Source organism: Melospiza georgiana, chromosome 1 (genome assembly GCF_028018845.1).
Source record: "Melospiza georgiana isolate bMelGeo1 chromosome 1, bMelGeo1.pri, whole genome shotgun sequence".
Taxonomy (NCBI): domain Eukaryota; kingdom Metazoa; phylum Chordata; class Aves; order Passeriformes; family Passerellidae; genus Melospiza; species Melospiza georgiana.
This window is the reverse complement of record NC_080430.1, coordinates 65,198,841-65,219,557: the sequence shown is the minus strand read 5'-3', so window position 1 is coordinate 65,219,557 and position 20,717 is coordinate 65,198,841. Positions and strand designations below refer to the sequence as shown.

The 20,717-nt window shown below is 38.7% G+C and overlaps 1 protein-coding gene across 1 annotated transcript; it reads left to right on the top strand.

The window, feature by feature from the left end:
• The first annotated feature begins 856 nt into the window (after positions 1-856).
• Positions 857-15,925, top strand: MCUR1 (mitochondrial calcium uniporter regulator 1). Its single transcript, XM_058033061.1, has 9 exons — positions 857-1,094; positions 2,099-2,209; positions 3,653-3,756; positions 5,868-5,969; positions 6,657-6,698; positions 8,276-8,347; positions 11,770-11,823; positions 12,991-13,105; positions 14,451-15,925. Exons 1-9 carry the CDS (start codon positions 857-859, stop codon positions 14,504-14,506), a joined length of 894 nt encoding a protein of 297 aa, XP_057889044.1. The 3' UTR covers positions 14,507-15,925.
• The last annotated feature ends 4,792 nt before the right edge of the window (positions 15,926-20,717 follow it).

The window sequence follows — 20,717 nt, the reverse complement described above, 5'->3', positions numbered from 1 at the left end:
CAGAGGTTTATGTCCAAAAAGGAGACAGGGGAGTCCTGTTACTTTATTTGAATAAAGGGAGAGGTCATGGGGCATTTCCCCTAGGGTCTCCCAAATTTTTGGAGGACACTGCCTCCTTTTATCATAATTTCTCATCCACATTTCCCTCTCTCTTTCCCCGTTGGCTGAGATACTTGAGAGTTCCCCCAAATGCCTAAAATCCCCTTCTAATGACAGCCTCCCCTTTGTCTTTTCCTTGTGTCAATTAGGAATTCCTTATGGAATTTATGGTTCTTCCCATTGTTTCTTTCATCTCTCAGTATTCCAGTTCATTCATCAGCAGACCTACAGTTTGTTTGTAAAGACAAATCTCTCACTCCATTTATCAATAAGTGGAATCCTTCCCATTGTTTCTTTTATCTCTCAGTATCTAGCTTTATTTACCAGCAGATCCATAGCTTGTTTGTAAGGGCAAGCCCCTCATTCCCTTCAGACTAGATGATCTCAAAGGTCTCTTCCAGCCTTGCCGATCCCACGATTTCACGGTTCTGTGACCGGGGGAGTGTCCGTCTCCACCGCATCGAGCCCGCACCGCCCTCGCAAGCACCGCCCCGCCGGAACCCCGCCCGCCCGCGCCGCTCTTCTCGGCGCGCCCGCTCCGTGAGCCGTAGAATCAAACGCCGTCCCTGGCGGCGTCACCTGCCGTGTTTGGCCGCGTCCCGGAGGCGGAAGCGGGACGGCGCCCGTGGCGGAAGTGAGCCGCCGGGGCGGCTTGTGCTCGGCGATGGCATCCCAGTAGTGGCGACGGCAGCAGCGGCAGCAGCGGTTTCCCTCCTCCCCGTCGCCTTTTCCGCCGTCGGGACCGTGTGGCGCGGCCATGGCCGGGGCCCGGGCGGCCGCGAGCGGCGGGGGGCGCGCGCTGCTGCTGCTGCTCCTGCGGCCGCGGGGCTCGGACGGCGCCTCACGTGACGGCCGCGCGCCCGGGTCCCCCGCGCGCCGCTGTCTCGGCGACTGGCGGTGCCCGCCCGTAGCGCAGCCGGGCCCCGGCGGCGGCGCCGTGTGGGGAAGGGGCGGCGGCAGCGGCGGCGGGGGCCGGCGGCAGCGCGGGGAGCGGGGTGAGCCCGTGGGCGTCCTGAGAGCAGAGGGAGTTCGGGCACCGGGGCTGGGGAAGGGTCTGCAGAGCAGGTCCGTGCTGAGCAGCTGAGGGAGCTGGCGGTGTTCAGCCTGGAGAAAAGGAGGCTCGGGGGGACCTGATCGCTCTCTAGAACTGCTCGAAACGGGGATGTAGCAAAGTGCAGGACGGCCTCTTCGCCGAGACAGCCAGCGACAGGATCAGAGAACATAGCCTCAAGCTGTGCCAGGAGAGGTTTAGGTTGGACATTAGGAAGAATTTCTTCACAGAAAAGGCGGCTGGACTATGGACGTGGCCGCCCAGGGAGGTGGCGGAGTCACCGTCCCTTAGGGGTGGGTGTGTAAGGACGCGGCGCTCAGTGCCACGGTCTGGTTCGCAGCGTGGTTGGTGTTGGTCAAAGGTTGGACTCGATGATCGCAAAGGTCTTTTCCAACCTAATTGATTTTATATTCTGCCTCTTGGCAGATCAGCTCCTGCCCCACCTCACGTTCATTCTGTCAGGGTTGTTCATACACTACACATCCCAGTGGAAACAACGCGCTGTGTTAGATTGGCTTTCAGTGCGGAAAGTGTTTTCTGCAAAAACAGTAAATGGCAAATTGGGAGTGATTACTTTTTTCCTAAATGACAAGTGATGAAAGCTCACTTCTTTAACAAAGAAGGGACAGAGTGTCTGGATTTAGCCCTCCATCTTTGAAGTGCTCACAGGTCCCACCTGCTGAGGTGATTCCAGTAAAGGAACGGATTCAGCTGGAGGGATTTTTTTCCAGATCATTGTATTCCTGGAGAGCTCTTTTAAGGGGAAGAGTAGCATAGTGTCCTGTTTTCCAGCTCTTCACATAGCACTTATTGATCAGGCTGTGGTAATCTGAACACAAATTATGTTGTCATAAGTGAAAAACATTCTGGGTAGTAAGGAAACTCCTGGAAAGCAATCATTGATAAAATATTCGTTCTTAAGAAATAACTTTTTTTTTTTTTTCACAGATGTAAGCATCTCTGTGTCATCTTTACAAAGCAAAGAGAATATTTCCTTACTGGGAAATAGGAGGCTTTATTTTGACACTCATGCATTGGTATGCCTCTTGGAAGAAAAAGGTAATTTGTTTGAAAGAAGTAGCTATTTTTAATGGCATTTTTGAGTGGTTTTTTAGTTTACAAAGTTTGTTACTTTTCCTTGACATACAGTGTTACACCTTGATTTTTATGGAATTTCTGGGGGCTTACCTATATACTAGGTATACATATAGGGTTTTCTTCTGCTTCAAAAAGGAAACAGTGAGCTTATATAACTGTGTTTGGAATAATTTTTGCCCTATTGGTAGTTAAAAATGCTAAGAAAAAAAAATTTAAAAACTGAAAGCAAAGAACCCCAGAGCCTTCAAGGCAGTGGTTTAAAATGTTTTAATTAAATTCCTTCATATTTAGGATATTACACCTTGAATATGCACCAGTGTGTTACAATTGGATGGAATATGGACCACTTTGTACAGTGCAGCTTTTAGGATAGAGCATAGAATACTATAAAAATAGTATTATGCTAAAATATAGATAAGGGAATAGATTATTTTTAATTCAGTGCAGAGGTGGGAGAGGTACCCTAAGGTGAAGCTCAGTACAGCTGAAGTGACTTGTAACAGCTCTTCATTCCTAAAATGGAGAGATCCTAGTCCCCTTCCCCTGCCAGGTGGTTTCTTCTTTTTCCATGGGCCAGGAACTTCTCAGGAAATTCTCCAGCTCTTTTTCTTGTTTGGTATTCTGAAACACTAGTTTAATGAGCTGCTGGATCAGTTGAGTGAGCACAGGTCAGAGTGTCAGGAGGGGGTAAAGGGGAGAGGGAGCCTTTTAGTGGCAGTAAACTTTTATATCAGCTCTGCTGCTGAAAGTGACTTGCTCTCAGCTGTGCTTGCTGATGCTGAACTGCTGGTGAGTTTTAAATAATCACGCTTTTGCAAGTGTTTCTTTTCATAATGATTAACTCTTGTTCGTGACATTTTTACTCCTACATTTTGAGGGTGGAAAATATGAAGGTATTTTTAGGGACAGTGTTTTAGTATAGGTTCCAGTATATTCAGTTCGAAAAGTTTCTAATAGGCACTCAGAAGCTGGTAGACCTAAAATCAGGAAAATTGGCTGTGGTTTTAGTTGTTGAGTTTTGTACATCTTCAGTGGCACTGAATTTTATAGTATAATGAAGTAGCTGTTTCTCAGAGTCAGAATTCTTGCTTGCTCATGGAAATAACCACATGTGAGAGATGACATTCCACAATAACTCTGGAGAACTCCCTCTTTATCCTGCTGATAGTATAATGGTGCTGTACTTGGAAGCAGTCATCCTGTGTCACAGACATGGTTTTGGGGTGGGGAAACTTGCAGGTACTGACTGTGTTCTATTGTTACTGCTGGATCAAGAGTTCTGTGTTTTATTAGCTTTCATAACTGACATTTGTTGTAATTTGGTGCTGATCATGAGCAAGTGGCATTTCTGTGAACTGTCCAGATTTGGATCCCTCTCTGAATGTCACTCTTTGTTTCGCTTAGGGTTCACTACTCAGCAGTCGGAGGTCATTGTATCTGCATTGGTGAAAATCATGAACACCAACCTGGATATGATTTACAAGGACATGGTCACCAAAGTACAGCAGGTTAGATCCGAGGCACTGGTGGGGTTAAAGTATATTTAAGCCTTGTATGCCTACTAATGAAATATTTGTTGCTATTTATTACTGTTTTACACTGCATTTTAAAAGTTTGAAGGTGAAGAGCAAACATTCCTCTGTATCAAGTGACTGGTTCATTTTGTCTTGAGTTTATCAGATAGTTACCAAAGTGTTGTGATGGACCTGGATATTTTAGTACTGTGGGTTGGTGTGCAAACCACAAGTAGTTTTTTACTTTCAACCCTACAGTAACAGGAGACAGTTACTGAGAAGGCTTAGACAGTCATAAGAGGCATTCAGTGCATGGATTTGGATTTCTACATTTCTTTTGTAGACTTGTAACAAGGAAGCACAGATCTCCTCAGTTATTTACCATCCTCTTATATAGTACTTGTTTGTCTATCTCTATCTCTCAGTGACATTTGTGTTGTATTAGAATACAACCTCCTGGGGCTGCTCTGTGAGCCTGGGGTCACAGCCCCAGGTCACCTTCTGAGCACAGGCTGCAACTTGTTTCATAGTAACCAGGCTGCTGTCTTGAGATGTGAGAAAACAGCAGCTGCTCTCTCGGTAGTGTAACAGTCTTGGCAGAAGGGTGTCTCATTAAAAAGTGGGATACTGCGAAAGTGGATTTTGTGGCACTTTCCACCTAGGGAGGTTTCAAGCCAGTCTTCCTACCTTTTAGATTGTGGGCAAACCTGCAATCCTTCTCTTGTGCTGAATTTGTTCCACAGTAACTCAGGGAATGCCATGGAAAAGGATCCTTTTCTCCCATTGTTAGTTGTATTTTGCAACAAGCAGTCTCAGCCTCCTTCTGTGCCTAGCTTTTTTGAATGAAAGTTGTTTTGTGTTGGATTTAATAGTGCTACTGATGGTAGATGTTTTCTGAGACTTAGATTTGACCTCAAATGACTTTGTGCCATTAAGATGCAATGTGTAGATTTGTATGGCAGCTCTGGAAGTGTGTGCCTACCACACAGGGCCACATGGTAAATTTTTACTTCCCTATAGCCTTTGATTGCACAAGGTCTTCTGCAGAAAGAGAACAAAAAATTGGAAGATTTGAAATGTTGTGGATGAGCTATTATCAAAAGTATTACCTTGGTTAGATAAAACCTTAGGGAAAAACAGATTTACATGTGTGTGTATGTATAGGCATGAAGAAGAGAAAGAATATGGAAGATTCTGGTCTCTGTTTGCTGAGTCCACTGAGGAGAAGAGAGAACAAGAACAATCTGGAGACACTGAGGAGTAAGAAAAGAGGTGTCCATGCAGTACTCTGTCTGTAGACTTTTTGTAATATGTCCAGAATACTGACCGTTTTTTTCAGTCTTGTGGTCAGATAGCCTGGAGAGGCAGCTTTAGATGCTACTTAGAAATAAAATGCTGCAAGGTAGAATTGCATTTTGTGACAAAACTGAAGTTAGAGCACTGAGTCAGATTTGCAGGGGTCTTAGTCCAGAACCAAAAGCAAGGGACTACTTATTAGAGGAAGATCTTTAGTAGAGAAGGCAGTTCTTATATGCATGTGTGGGTAGTGTAGGATCTAGAACAATGTCTACAGACTTTTCCATCCTTGAAAGCTGCAGAGAATTCTTGTTTGTCTTCTGTCAGTTCAGTGTAATGGACTGAGAAGAGCAATTCAAAGCATCAGTGAGTGATTCTGAGCAGTGAGGCAGAGACTTCCTTGCAGGGAGAGGCAAAACAGGAGGTAATTACAGAAGAGTATGGTTGTGCTGAGGAATTTTGGTCTGAAGGCCAGATTTCCTCATTTGGCTCAGAGACAGCTCTGCCTAATGCCTTTGCTAGCTTAAGAATTTGATGACTTGGAAGCAAATGTTTCCTGGGCTAATAATTGAATTGTTCTGATCTGTGTTAGCATTGCCAATTTTGTCAGACATTACCAACGTTTGAGCCTAACTTGCTTATTTTGTCACTGTCACTCTATCTTGCTTTCTGAAACTTGGATAATCAACCTGAAATTGCTGAATTAAAAATTTCAGAGCACCAAAATAGTCTTTCATATTTGTAGGCACAGATGAGGAAAAGTATTATAGTTGTGATATGTTCTGAGGTTCTTCTTCCTTCTTTTAAAGGAAATTGCACTTCAGCAAGTTATGTCGCATATTGCTGGTGTGAAAAAGGACATGATTATTTTGGAAAAAAGTGAATTTTCAGCACTTCGTGCAGAAAATGAGGTAAAAATTACCGTCTTGGAAAGTTCTATTCTAGAACTTGCTTTTCTTTTTTTTTTTTTTTTTTTTTTTTTTAATAATGATGTAGAAAAGCATCTTGTACCAAAGGAGATCGCTGGGAGTGGGATGGTTTGGCACCTTCATTAATGACCTTGTTGATGGAACAGAGCAGAGGGCACTTTCAACAGCTCTGCAGATGATCCAAAGCTGCTGATACACCAGGCAGTTGTGCTGCCATTCAAGGGGACATCAGCAAGCTGGGAAAGTGGGATGACAGGAATCACATCAAGTAGAACAAATGGAAGTGCTCAGTCGTGCCCCTGGGGAATACCCTCAGGCACCAGAACAGACTGAGAGTGACCAAATGGAAAGCAGCTTGGCAGGGAAGACCTGGTGGACACAAGGTGCACCATTAGCCAGTGATGAGCCCTTATGGCAAAAGCAGCCAGCAGCCTCCTGGGCTGGGTTAGGTGCTGCCAGTGGGACACTGCTGATTTCTGCCTCGTGCTGTTGTCTGGAAGGGCACAGGAGTGAGTAAACATGCATGAGTATTCATCTGAGCTTGGTTTGCCTGCCTTTCATATTATGGATTATAGTCACTGTTACTGATGATGCAAATTCTGTAGATTTCTAGCTAGTGTGGTTTTATATACAGTAATAAAATCTAAATTTTTTTTCATACTCTCACAGAAAATAAAACTTGAGCTCCAACAGATAAAGAAGCAAGTCACGGTAAGATACCATACCAATATAATTAAAAATTAACGCCTGTCTAATTAGCTGGAAAAATAAAAAGTGTCACTTTCAGAATTTCATTTTTTAAGCTGTGTTTAATTGTTATGACACATGTGATACTGAAGTTGTTGTTGACAGTACACTGTGGTCTGCAGCAATGGCACTTTCATGCATACCTCATTTATGGGGACAGGAAACTGACTAGTACAAGAGGCAAACCAAAATATAACTGAAGATATTTTTATGTCCTTAATTCAGATTCAGAAAGTAGCTGCCATGTCATGGTTAAGGCTGAGTGAGGTTCTGCATTTAGGGCTTGCCTGTACATTAAAGATGCAGCATACATTTAAAATCACTTACTAATTGTGGGGATTTGATTGTTTGGTTTGGTGGGTTTTTTGTTTCTTTTTTTCTCCAAAGACTTTCCTGTTACCTGTCCAGAATTTTAATGGCTTTTTAATGCCACAAGTTTGGGACCATTCTGTTTGGTCCCATTTGTTTGGGAGCAAATGATCAGTGCAAGAAAATAGGCTGTGTAGAAAGCTTACTCTGTTTTAAAATACATTTGGCATCTAATTTTTGAATTGTAATTTATTTTATGGTTTTAGTTGCATGTAAATGAGTTAGTGTAATCCACTACTAGAGCATCAAGGATCTCGGTCATCTTTTCTTAAAAGCTAGATGTCCTTATATTTTACTTTCAGCTGTAAATTCAATTCTCACAAGGGCTTGCTCATACAAAAAGACAAAATGTAAAACTTCAATGAAAATTTTTATTTTTTGATTTGTTAAACTGTAATGTATTCTGTTGAAATGACAGCTAAATCTATTAAAATTCAAAATTCCAACACAGAAATTGAGTCTAATTATTGTTAATGCTAACCTAATGAGTTGGCATTGGCCTACTTGAGAAATGCTTACTTGGTTCTAGCAGTAGAATCTCCCAGAACATCAGCAATCTTTTGTTTCTTGCACATATTCATCTGATCAGCAGTTTGCCACATGACAAACTGTCAGCTGGCTGGAATTCCTGCCAGGAGGTTGCATTAAAATGGCAGCTGTCACCAGGAAAAGCAGGACTCACAGCTATTGATAAAGTCAAATGCAAGTGTACAACTTAATAGTTTAAAAAAGTTAGATGTTTAAAAATGCAGTAAATGTTTCCTGACTTTTCAAATGTCTATAGCTTTTTCTGAAAATCTCAGCTGTAGTCTTTAGAAGTAGATTTTCTTTTGCACTGGATGGTGAGAAACTGCTTTGAACATTATTTTGACATCAGGATTGCTTCATGGAAGAAATCCAACTTATAGGTGTAGCCAGACATGGGTTTCTGGATATCAGAGAGAGTTACAGGATATGTGAAACATTCTCTGCATTTATAAAGGACATGCTCTCAGTATAAATACTTATAAATAAGTATTGTAAATACTTAATACTTATGAAAATTATGTACCTTAATTGGAGATCTATTCATGAGATATAAAAATATAAAGATAAAATGTACTTGTCCAATTCTTTCTGCTTATGATAATACAGAAAATCTTGCTTGCTGCTTTATCAATTTTTCCCATTAGGATGAAATTAACAAAGTTCATGCAGATAACAAGTTAAACCTAAACCTGGAGAAGAGCAGAGTAAAAGAACTGGTAAGTTTTGTTTACTTCTAGAAACATCTCAACCCTGAGTAATCTCCAAATTTGGGTAAGAGCATCTCACCCAAAGAGCATTTTCCTACTGACCTGTAGTATCACTCAGCTTCACGACGGCATTAATCCAAGTTACTCGTCCTTATGCTGGTATATGCAAGGTGCCATGTTTGGGTCTATATGTCTTACCTGTTTTGATCTTGTTTTAATATCAGGATTAACACATTACAATTAAATATATTAGGTATTTAATTTAATATGCTGACTAGCTGCCTAGAAGGTTTTGTGTTTTATATTTATCTATTTACATGCTTACTATTGCTTACACATTTTGTTGAATCATCATTGGAGATGTTTCATTTCCCTGTATCTAGTTATCTAGTTTGTCAAAAAATACCTATTGTGGAACTAGTTGTAAATTTTATTTTTTTAATTGTAAGTTGTCCTGGTTCATATTGCTTTTGAGCTTTGAAATACCTGGTAAATCTGAATTGATGTAATCTTAAATTAGGGTAATGTAGATGTAAAATTAGAAGATTAATGAGTTCTTGCATTATGCACAGCATTCTAGAGTTCTGTTCTCATAGATTTAGGATCTCAATGAAATGGCATCTTCTAAATTGAAGGATTCTTAAATAACTTTTTCTAAATAATTATTATTTCTTTCTCAGTCCTTATTCCTAGGTGTGTTATAAAGACAAGTTTATGTAAGTTATAATACTTATCTTCAATGTAAGCAATAAGAACTGTTCAAGTAGATATCATTTATCTTCTGTGTGTGCCCCTAGAAATAGTGAGTGATTAGTTTAGGTAACAGCTGTGTTGGTGACTCAATATAATGACTAACAGTCTGTTAGCCCATGATAGATGCTTGAATAAAGTACAGTTTGAGCAGGTAGACTTCTTGTTTAAAGGTTAATACTTCATGCTAATGCTTTTAAAAAACATCATATGAAATGTAGTCATTGTGTATACGATAAGCTTTGCAACAATTTGGGCTTACAAAACTTATATGACACCACTGCAGTAGTGATAAATTAGGCAGCATTGTTTTCTTGTATATTAATGTAGGTAGGATTGTGGAATCTGGACTTTGGTCTTTTGTGTAGAACACAACTTTATTTTGCCTCCCAGGAAAGGCAAACTGCATGTCAACTTTCTCTTAAAGAAAAATTGACCGACTTTGTTGTCTGTTGTGCAACTATAATTTCATAGTTTCTATGGAAACTGCTCTTTTCTTTTTTTTCCTCCCTCACCATTTAATTGCAATGCATGAACAGAAGAGGAAAAAGGCAGCTGAATGGGGAACAGGTTGTGGCACATGTGCTGGGTTGGGGGAAAGATGTAATCCAGTATTTTCTATAGTAGGCACAGCATCATTGTTATATTTACTTCAATTGTAATGTGACTAAGTAATGAATATCCAGCTTTCTGAGAAAAAAAAACTAAGGATATTTGAAGGTTACCGTGCATTCTTACTAAGTTACTTTTCAGAAGAGAAATGTCTGAAGTGTTAATTGTTTTAACTTGAAGCGATAAATAAAATGTTCTTATCCTTCAGTTTGGTGTGGAGTAAGTGCTTAAAGAGAATTTCTTAGTTTGCCTACATTGATATTGGCAGTCCTTAATATTTCAAATTTTAAATACTTTCTTTTTTATTTTCTATAGTTTATTATTTTATAGTCCCTTCTACTTTATTTCTCAGAGAATCCTACACTGCTTAGTGCACATCTCTTTATGTTGTAATTTGTCTTCAGATATGATTTAAAAATTTGAAGTACAGTACAAAAACTTGTACATATTCATGTGTTCATGCATCACAGTGTCTCTAAGCTTGGTGTTAAAAGCCTCAAGATGTATCTGACAAAATTGATTTTTTCCTGCACTGTGAAAAAAATGGACTTAAAGGGAAATCTCCCTGTTGAATTTCAGAGTGGGAGGTTTAGTCTTGTCCTTTCTTCTTTTTTTTTATCCACTGTGTTTATGTTGTTACAAAGGTGATGATGACTTGCACTAAGAGACCAATTTCAGTGTCTTAAACTAAGAGTAAAATCCTTGAGTCTGACCTAGAGAGTTCTAAACACAAAACAAAACTTAAAGAAACATCCAGAAAGCTTGTAGAATATAAATAATTCAAAAAATTTGGCTAGCTGCATCTATTTAAACAGATTAACTATTTCAGTCCATAAAATTATTTTAATTCTCATAGTTCTTTTGAGAGTGATCAATTCCTCAATGTGAGGTCCAATTCTTGCATTTCTACCAAACATTTTTTTTAGATTATTTTATAAATATTCTGTCATTTTGACATTTTCAAAAATGGGGATTTATAAAAAATGTCTGAATTTCTTTTTTTATCTCTGTCTTCATTTTGCAGAATCTAGTGACTCCATTAATTGTAGACATGCTGTTATTTGTCTTTATATAATTTTCTACATTTGTAGCCGCCTGCTCTCTTTTAACTTCAACTTGAGAAAAGTCAAAAGTCCAAACAGAGCTCTAGATCTTTAAGGAATGTTTTTTCAGTGCTGAAGCATTTATGTAGATTAATCTGATTTTAATGTTAAAATTCGATGACCTTCTAGAGTGAAGGAAAATAAAGGTGACTTTCCACATGGGAATGTCAATAGATAAGGTTATTGCTGTTTAACTTGGGATTCTGAGATGGGTGCCTGATGACCTTAGTACTCTTCACTGGAAACTGGTGCTTTATCAGTTTTCTGTGAATAATTTAATTGCTCCAGTAGTGGGGCAGGAACCATTATAGATGTCAAGGTAAATCAAGTTCATGAGTCAGAAAGCTAACTTGCTTTAAAGATATGATTCCTTATTTTGGATTTAACTTCTCCTTGAACCCAAATAGCCATAACTCTAAAATAAGCCACAGCTTCTGGTGATCCACAAACAAAAGGCTTCACATGCAATACAAATTTTCTGTTTTTAACAAATATATCATGGAATGACAGGTCAGAACAATTCAAATTGTGAGTGCATATGGTGCTGGCTAAACATTTCATTGATAGCTGAGTTTGGTGTGATTTAAGAGTTCTCCCCTTCCTGAAGGCAGCAGATGGTTCAGTCTCAATTGTGCTTGTATGCCAGAGTCACTGTTTAGAGTCATAGGTCCTTGCTTTTCAGAAATGCAAATCTGCCAGCCTCTCTTCCAGCTGCTTACTAATATATACAGATTTTGTGGAATATGAGTGTCTGAAGAACTTGTTGCACTTCACATTTTTGAAGTGTGCTTTCAAAAGGACAGCAGCTACCCTAATGCTGTCTCTCAAGTGCTGTCAGACAATAATATTGTCCACATTATGTGTTCTGTGTAATCTGGAAACAAAGAAACATGCTTTTAAGTGGGGAAAAAAAGGAAAAAAAGTTTAAGGACAGTATCATGTTTAACTTTTTTTTTCTCCTTCTAGTATTCACTTAATGAAAGAAAACTACTTGAAATGAGGACAGAAATAGTGGAATTGGTAAGAACTTAGTAGCTGATTATCACACAGCAAGTCTTTTTGTACTTGTGTTATAGACCTTGTATCGTTTTTGGATTTGGTGATGTCCTTAGGCACTTTAGCTTAAGTGTCTAGAGAACAAAAAGACCTTCATATATATCATTAGACCCTCTGCATGTATATATGAGCTGTTCAGTAGTCGCTTTGTTTTGAAACCTCATGCATGTAGTATTTTTTGTAGATGAAATTCCACTCACAATGTGAAATTAATTCTTTCCCCTGTCTTTAGGGAGAAACTCATTGCTAGACTGATTTGCCTTTGTTTTAGAGGAGTTTTTTACCAAGCACCACTACTTCTCTTTGTTTCCTGAATTATCCCTCGGAAGTCATCTAGCAGTAAATCATTAACTGATTCACAAAGTTTCACTAGTGCTGATTTGAAACTATCAGCAGCTCAGCAGCTGTTGTTCTTAGTTTACAAGTTGGATTTTTCAGTCTCTTCTGAGTAATAATTCTATCCCATATTTAGTGGAAATCCTGTCTTCTGTCATAATCAAATTCTGAATTTGTAGCTGATTTTGTGGTAAAACTCATTGCGAGACAAAGACGTGTTTTTGTGACACAAGACCAATTCTGTTTTTCTAATGATCCATAAATCTCTCTGCTCCAGTATGACTTTGTCACGAGAGGCTCTTAGGCTTCTCAATAGCTCTTAAAATTGAGCAGTGACTTAAGTCAGTGGGCTGAATGACAGATTGAAGTTAATGTTTATGCTGTTAGATTGAGATAAGAAGGCATCCAGTTCTGCCAGTTTCTAGATTACTTTTTAAGGAACATGTAATCACATAAATTTCCTGAGTTCACCAAATTATTCAGTTCCTTGGATACAATCAGCTAAGAAGGAACTTATTGTCTTTGAATAAGGTCTGTGTTAGCTCAGCTGGTTAGAGCATGATGCTAATAGTGCCAAGGTTGTGAACTCCATCCCTGTACAGGCCATTCACTGCAGAGTTGGACTTAGGATCCTTGTGAATCCCTTCCAACTCAGAATGTTTTGTAACTTCTGTAAGAATGCAAATTAATGTGCATTTAAAGAGGAAGCAAAAATACACCTTGAAGAGATGGGTTCTATTTCTAAAAAAGCTAGGAAGTGTTCAAATTGCATCATTTTGTTGCTTTGCTTTCTAGCACGCACAACAAGACCGAGCTCTGACCCAAACAGACAGAAAAATTGACACAGAAGTTGCAGATCTGAAAACAATGCTCGAAACGCACAAGCTTGATAATATTAAATACTTAGCAGGTAAGGAGTCTGGCAGTTGTCTCTGATGGTTTGACACTGCCAAACATTGTTAAATGTTTGGCAAACTCTCAATTGTCTGTATTTATAAAGGCCCTTATTAAAAAAAAAAAAACAAAAAAAAAAAAAAAAAAAAACCAAACTTGAAATACTCTTAGGCAAGATTAGCAGCCTTATTTCTGTAATTTAACCAGAAGAAGTTTCCTGTGATTCACAACTTTATTTTGCATGGAATTTTTTCAGGTTTTTGTCCTTCTTTATACTGTTAATAATAATATGTATGAGAAATCTGAAAGACTGCCTGTTAACAAGGATGACAAAGTTCTGTGCCTGACTTAATTTATGTAAGCAGTCTGCTGTATGCATTTCTAGGATTTCTTCATCCATCTGATGGAGATCTCTGTGCAAAAAGGAATATTTCAGTTTTTCTGACTATTCAAGGCCACATATTCTTTAAATTGCCATATTTACACAAGTACTTGGAGAAAATACTATATATGTGTGCTGACATTATTGCCCTAGGTAACTTGAACATTTTGGCATTTTACTACTGAGTGTGCAGTACTATTAAATGAGGTTTGCAGTAGAAAATTATTCTGATTTAGATTTCCTGATTATTTTTTCATAGTGGGCTTTGTCAAAAGTACGTAAGCCTAATTAATAGTACTAGTATTTCAGACATATAATTTAGAGAGAACCAATAAAATGGAAAATAAAAGGTGCTTTATTAAAATGACAGGAAATTCTTTTCCGTACCATTCCTACTCAAAACCAAGTTGAACTCTACATGGAAGAAAAAAATAATTTAAAATAATTTGTAATGTGTTTGAAGGACTCCCATTGCAAACAAAGGCAAAAATATTTTGTGTTTATGTCCTGAAATAAAATTTCTATTTCATTGCAGTAGAAAATTTAAAAACGTAATAAGCCTTGTTTAAAATGGCTTTCATTCATTTGTTTGCTAAATACTTGACTGTGTTTTATTAATCCCATTATTTATTACCTTGTTTTACATCTGTAACTTGTTATATTGATCTTTTTGGAATGGTGAGCAAGTAAGGGTTTCTTTCAGCCTTTTGATACTTTTCCAGCATTCTTTTTTTTATTTCCTCTCCTTTTTATTTGTCGTTTTTTATACTCTTCCTACCTTGAAATGGTTTGTTGTAAAGGAAAAACTTAATCTCTCACATGGGCAGAAGTGAACTTTTGTAGGGAAGTCACTGAACTTTTAGTATTGTAGTAAGATATGTACATTGCTTTCTGAAGAGATGTTTTGAGAGATATTGATTTAATGTTATTTAATATCAATATTAATGCCATTTTCCTTCCATCTTTTTTTTTCTTTCAGGTTCAGTATTTACATGCCTTACTGTAGCACTGGGATTTTATCGTTTATGGATATAACAAAACACGAATTTAAAGGGACTTCTTTGCCTGAGATTCTGAAAAAAAGGAAGTTTTTTATCTTTACCTGAATTTTTAACCAAATCTTGACTGTTTTATTTATTATTTTATAAAGCAGACTGTGTTCAGAATGTAACCAAAGATGTGCCTAAAAACAAGCTGTGCACATACCATGCCAACATTGAACCTCACCTCTGACAGAAGCGCTCCTGCTGGTTCCCTCCGTTCTGAGCTGCAGGGCACCTGCTGCTGCCTTCGTGTGGGCAAAGACTGGCATTCCTGACAATGGAGTGGGCCTGCATGCTGCAGAGAAAATCAATGGAATTACGTTCCATTGCCTGCTTAGGCAGGTTGGCCAGACTCAGTTGCATGTGTTGGACTGAAGTATTTATTATTAGTGTAAAACTGAAGCTACGTGTTCTGTGGCTTGGAGGCACTCTTGTATAAGTGGAGTTTGTGCTAACTGAATCATGCTCACTTCCCTCCCTCTAACACTTGTTCTTACAGTTACTATGATCAAATATTTGTTTGGCTATTTTTGTAACATAGCTATCAGCTTTTTTTCCAGATGGCTGCCCAATCAGTTGTGTTCATGAACGAGTCCTGTGTAAAGATTGCAGTGTTTTCTGCTGGTTTTGTTTGTAAGGTATTTCTAGAGATTTTTGTGACTAACTTGCCTTTGGTAGATGTAAGTATCTGATACTCATTCCATATGCTATTTGCTTACCTTACCACTGTAACTGGAAGTTGAAAATGCAGTAACCTACACTGGTTGTGTTAATTTGTCCTTAGGTGATACAAAGTGTCTCAGGTGCTGCCTTCTTGATGAAAAGGAATTGATGCTTCTACAAACGAAAGAGATTTTAAATGGTGGTTATGAAACAGGCTCTTAGGCAAGAGAACTGCAGTACCAACAGTCTTCTGGGGGGTTTACTGTTTCATTACTTAAAAAATCATGTTGATTCTTCAAATTTGGAACTCTTATAGTGATGACAATAATTGAAGCAGCAGTGGGCACCTGTAAAGATGTTAAACCCACGTGAATCAGGAAGTGCCACTGAAAGCAGTGAAGATGTCCAGTGTACCAGGTATCTGTCATTCTTCCACTGAGGAGATAATTGTTTTAGTAGCAGAGCTGCCATCTGTGTTCCTTCACTGAAGGGAAATTTCCCTTTCTGCTTAGGGGAGGAGGGGAGCTTAGTTTTTGCACTGGTGATAAATGCTGTTAGAGCACAATAATGGCTTTGCTTAATGAAAGTAAAGCTTTTTGCCTACTTTGTGCCTGTATTGTAATAACCATTTAACATTTTTGTGGTTGGAAGTGCCAACTTTGATCACGTGCAAGTTCGGAGGAAGAGATGGATGCCTGTAACAATACTGTACTGGCCTGAAATAAAGAATTTTGAATATTTCATAGAATATGATGTGTTTTCATTATAAAAGCAACTTTATTTGAAAATTGTCTCTTTGGTTGAAGGTAAGTCACTGCTCATATGAAGTCTTTTAAGACAAGAATTTGCAAAGTCAACAGCTCCTCCAAGATGCTGAAGAGAAATAACATAAGGAAAATTATTATTGTAGACTAACTTAACAGCCCCTCTAAATTATTAAATTTATACTTGAGAACATCACTTTTTTGTTTAAAAATTTATTTTTTTTATACTAAATTACAGGATTTGACACCTTCTCAAATTAGAGAAACAATAATTCAGTTTTTAGAATGACTTTGCTGTTGGTCTTATCTTCCCAAGGCAGATGGTTCTATATATGTCCATGGAATCAGTACATGTTGGCCTGCAGGCTTGTGCATCTGACAAATAGTTGCTAAAATAAGTGTTTAAGACTAATTTTAAACATAGGGTCTATCCTGCTAAAAACAGATACTGTGCAAATAAATTTCTATTTAGGGCAGGTGGAAGGAGGAAGTGAAAGATTATAGAGCACCAGCATCTTGGAATTACCAAACTGTCAGCAAACCAGCGCTTCTTGGTGTTTAAGCAAGGAATGAAGTCAATGTGTCATTCAGGGAAAATACACTATAAATAGAACATAATTATTGTCTCCTAGTCCATAAAGTCTTCAAGGGTGTGTAAAAGCTTTTTATTCCCAGTCTATGTGCATACACACAAAATCTTCTCTCATTTACTCTGCTTACCACTGTGTCATCATATATACCACATGTATTTATTGGCTTTCCAGAAATTTAGAAAATCCCTCCGTATATTTCCAAACACAAATCTGACAAAGAGATTTAAACTCAAGGAATGAGCATTTTGGTACAGGCAAGAATCTGTCACAGAATCACAGACTGAGAATGGTTTGTGTTGGAAGGGACCTTAAACATCATCTTGTTCCACCTCCCATTCTGTTGACAGGGACACCTTTCATGGACCAGGTTCCTCAAAGCTCCATCCAACCTGGCCTTGGGAATGGCCAGGGATGGGGCATCCACAGCTTCTCTGGGCAACCTGTGCCAGTGCACCACCACGCTCACAGTAAAGAACATTTGCTAATACCTCATCTAAACTGGTGCTCTTTGAGTTTTAAGCCATCACCCCTTGTCCTGTGGCTACATGACTTTGTACCAAGTCCCTCTCCAGCTTTCATGTAGCCCCTCTTCAGGCCCTGCAAGGTGCTGCAAGGTGTCTCCAGAGCCTTCTCCTGGCTGAACAGCCCCATCTCTCATCCTTTCATAGGAGAGATGCTCCAGCCCTCTGAGCATCTTCCTGGCTTCTGGGCTGGCTTGAACAGGCTATGTCCATTTTATTTTGGCACCCCAGAGGCAGATGCAGCACTCCAGCTTTGGTCTCACCTGAGCAGAGTGGCAGAATCATCTCCCTGGCTCTGCTGTTTTTGATAGAGCTAGGATACAATTGGCTTTCTGGGCTGCAAATGCACAGTTCTTGAATGTTGAGAGTCAAATGATCACTGAAGTCATAAATAAAAGCTCTAAGTTGGCAATTTTCCAAATTTGTTTCTGTAAGACTCTGTATCATGCTGTATGTTGTGTCTAATTGGAATCATGAGCAATTCTAAACATACAGATATTTTTCTGCTTTGATTTTTAATTTTCAGAGCTCTGTCAAAAGATGCAAGTGAAAAATAAATGAGATTGTTGTACCAAAGAACCACCTCAGCTGAAACCTGCCATAGCTCCGCAGTGATTCAGAAGTCACAGAATATTTGCAGTTGGAAGGTACCTACAAGGATCATCAAGTCCAGCTCGTAGGTGAATGGCCTGGATGGGGATCAAACCCACAACCTTGGCATTATTAGCACCGTGCTCTGACCAACTGACCTAATCTCATCTATCTGTTCATTTCCTGCCTGGCATAAAAAGAACTAAAAAAGAATAAAAGAAAAAAAATCCAGAAATGTTAGATCTCTCGGGTTCTCTCTTTAAGTCAAGCTGAAACTGAGGTCCAGCCCTAATTTGCTTTCAAGAAAAGTCCATTTCTATTGTGAGCATGTAAGAGTAAGGTCTGTCTGTACAAACACTAGTTGTGAGTTTTTCTTGTGAATTTCCCCATTTACATAGCAAAGACAGGATGTTCTTTAAGAATTTTTTTCTGGAGAAGGAAATTTGAGAATCATTCCATTTGGTGGAAAGCCTGAGTTGCACCAAAACTTCTTTGTGTTTTGCAGAACAAATTGAGATCCAGAGTTCTTACACAACTGTATTTACTTGTGAAATGTTACTGGGAGTATCCTGAGTTTGTCTATTTTGTTTTCCTTTTTGTTTTCAGTAAAAGTCCACAAGGGAGCAGTCTCCCTTTCACTGGTATGTATTAGACAAATTGTTTACTTCAAGTATTTTTTTACTATTAAATCCCATGCAGTCTAGCCCCTTCTCTATTAGAAGTGTTTCTTGCATCATTCATTTCCCAGAATGTTGTAGAGTTGTGCTTAAAACCACAAGTTGACAAATGGAAACATATTTTTAATGTAGATATGAAATCTGCTTCAATTTTACTAACCACAAATGTTTTGGTTTACTAGAATAACACTTCTCCTAGTTGTGAATGTTCACTTAAATGACCTTTCCAAAAATGGTGAAATCCTGTCTCCAAGCAGCTATTAACAGTACTTCAAGATGGTTTGAGTCATACTGCTTTAGTGGACTTTTCTCTTCTTACTCTTGCTACTATCTGCAGACCTTGCACAGGAAAACTGATGAGGTTTTTCATGTGGTTTGGGATTTTGGGTTTTTTTAAATCTGCAGAGTTGGGTAAATTCATGTAACTAGTTCTCTTGAATTACTGCAAGATGTGAGCAAGACTTAGTTTTGCATTGAGTTTCCAGGAATCGTGTAAACTACCTTTATTATGATTTCTAAAAATTATCAGAACTCTGTAAGACAAATTACTGTTTTACAAAACTTCTGTTTGAAGTGTCTTCAAGAAATAAGTAAACAGTAAAATAATTTTTAATGTTTTAATATATTGGAAAATTATTTATTCATTTCAAATGTGAATGTTTTCTTTTAAGATGTTTTTCCTTTATTTATATAGATCTTGAATTTAAAGGGCTGTTTGTTGTTGAGGTTTTTGTTGTTGGGTGTTGGGTTTTTTTTAATTTTAGAATAAAGATTTCTGTATAAGCAATACAGTTCCTTTAGTCTCTAAATAGACAGTTCATTTACAATCACATATGTGCCTGGAGTTTTGGGGGTCACTTTGAGCAAAAACAAATGCATACTCCCTTGGAGATAGATGGCCTGCTGTGTCTTTGTTAGGAAAGCTTCCTTTGGCTTAAAACATATTTTTACCCTATTGCTAAACATTTTAAAGCTGTGGTGTTGCTTCTTTATTTTAGGTTTATGTTCTATGTCAGAGCAGTCACCCCTGATCCTCAACATGCAGTGTGAGAGGATCATGGAGATCATAGAGGAAGACAGCCAGCGTTTGCACAATGTTCCTTCAAAGTCTGCCCCTTCAAGGAAGAAGATTCTGGTTTTCTTGGGAGGGTGCCTAGCTGGTATCAAAAACAAAAGTACTGGAAATAAGTAACAAAATATTGCAGCAAATAAATATCAACCTTGGGCCAATGTTTACCCCCATAGTGAGGCATGTCAGTGTGGTGTAACATTTCAAATACCCCACATGCACCCTGTCAAACTCTTGGAAGTTCATTAGGTTCCCTGGTGTATTCTGAAGTTATATCAGCTTGATTCGAGTCATGAGTAATACTACTCATGAACAATCTCTTCTTGTTGGATGAGTAAAAATGTAGTGAGGGGAAAAAAGAAGGGTGGTGTGTTGTTTTGGTTGTGGTTTGTTTTTCTTTCCCTGCGGGGAAGTGGCACATGTTCTGTGAGAACTTTAAACAGAGCTGTGTGGTACATGAATATAACAGTGGCATATTTATAGCAAGCAACTGAATCTGGTCAAATGCAGCTTGTATACAGGGCTCCAAGGTTTACAGAGACAGTAATAGTTGTCTTAAAGGGGGTCAGGAATGGAAGCAGGGCAGATTTCTCAGCTTGAAGGGAAAACTCAGCATTTATACTGCTTGCACTTCAATCTCCAGCGTGCTTTGGTCTTTCTCCATTGTTAGAAACCCTGTGCAGGACTACACATTGGGAATACATGTTACTTCATGAATGGGCAGCTATTAAATGTGTCACTGTTAATTGTGATTTTGTCCAGAATAATGGGTCACTCCAAGTCATTCTCCTCTCTTTACCCAGGATCTGTTTTCTTGTGGCAAAGGTACACTATGTTTTATACACTCACAAATTCTCACAGCAATGCAAGAAATGAATAAATACAAAAGCCACTTGTATTTAAAGAAATGAATGCAAGAAATGAATAAATACAAAGGCCACTTTTAAAGGCTACTTACCACAACCAGATCCAGATAGTGGCAGGAGATTTTAAAAATCTTTTATATCACAGCTTTAACAGAAGTCAATTCCATTGCCTCATGATTTACATGCAGAGTTCCCTTGTGTTCCTTGACTCCAGCTAAGCCAAGGACCTAACCACCTAACCAAGCTCTTCACTGAGCATTTGAAACCAAATAAAGTGACAGGCCTGGGCCTATTAAAAAAAAAAGACCTCTGCTGGTGCTCAGAAGAGACTGAGCCCACCTGCTGTGGATCTTGCACATCAATTTTACATTTACATTCAGTTGGTTTTTGAATGTAGTTAGTTACCTTGTCTCATGTGTTACATTGCACCACCACTCAGAAGGACTGGGCTCTGAGAAG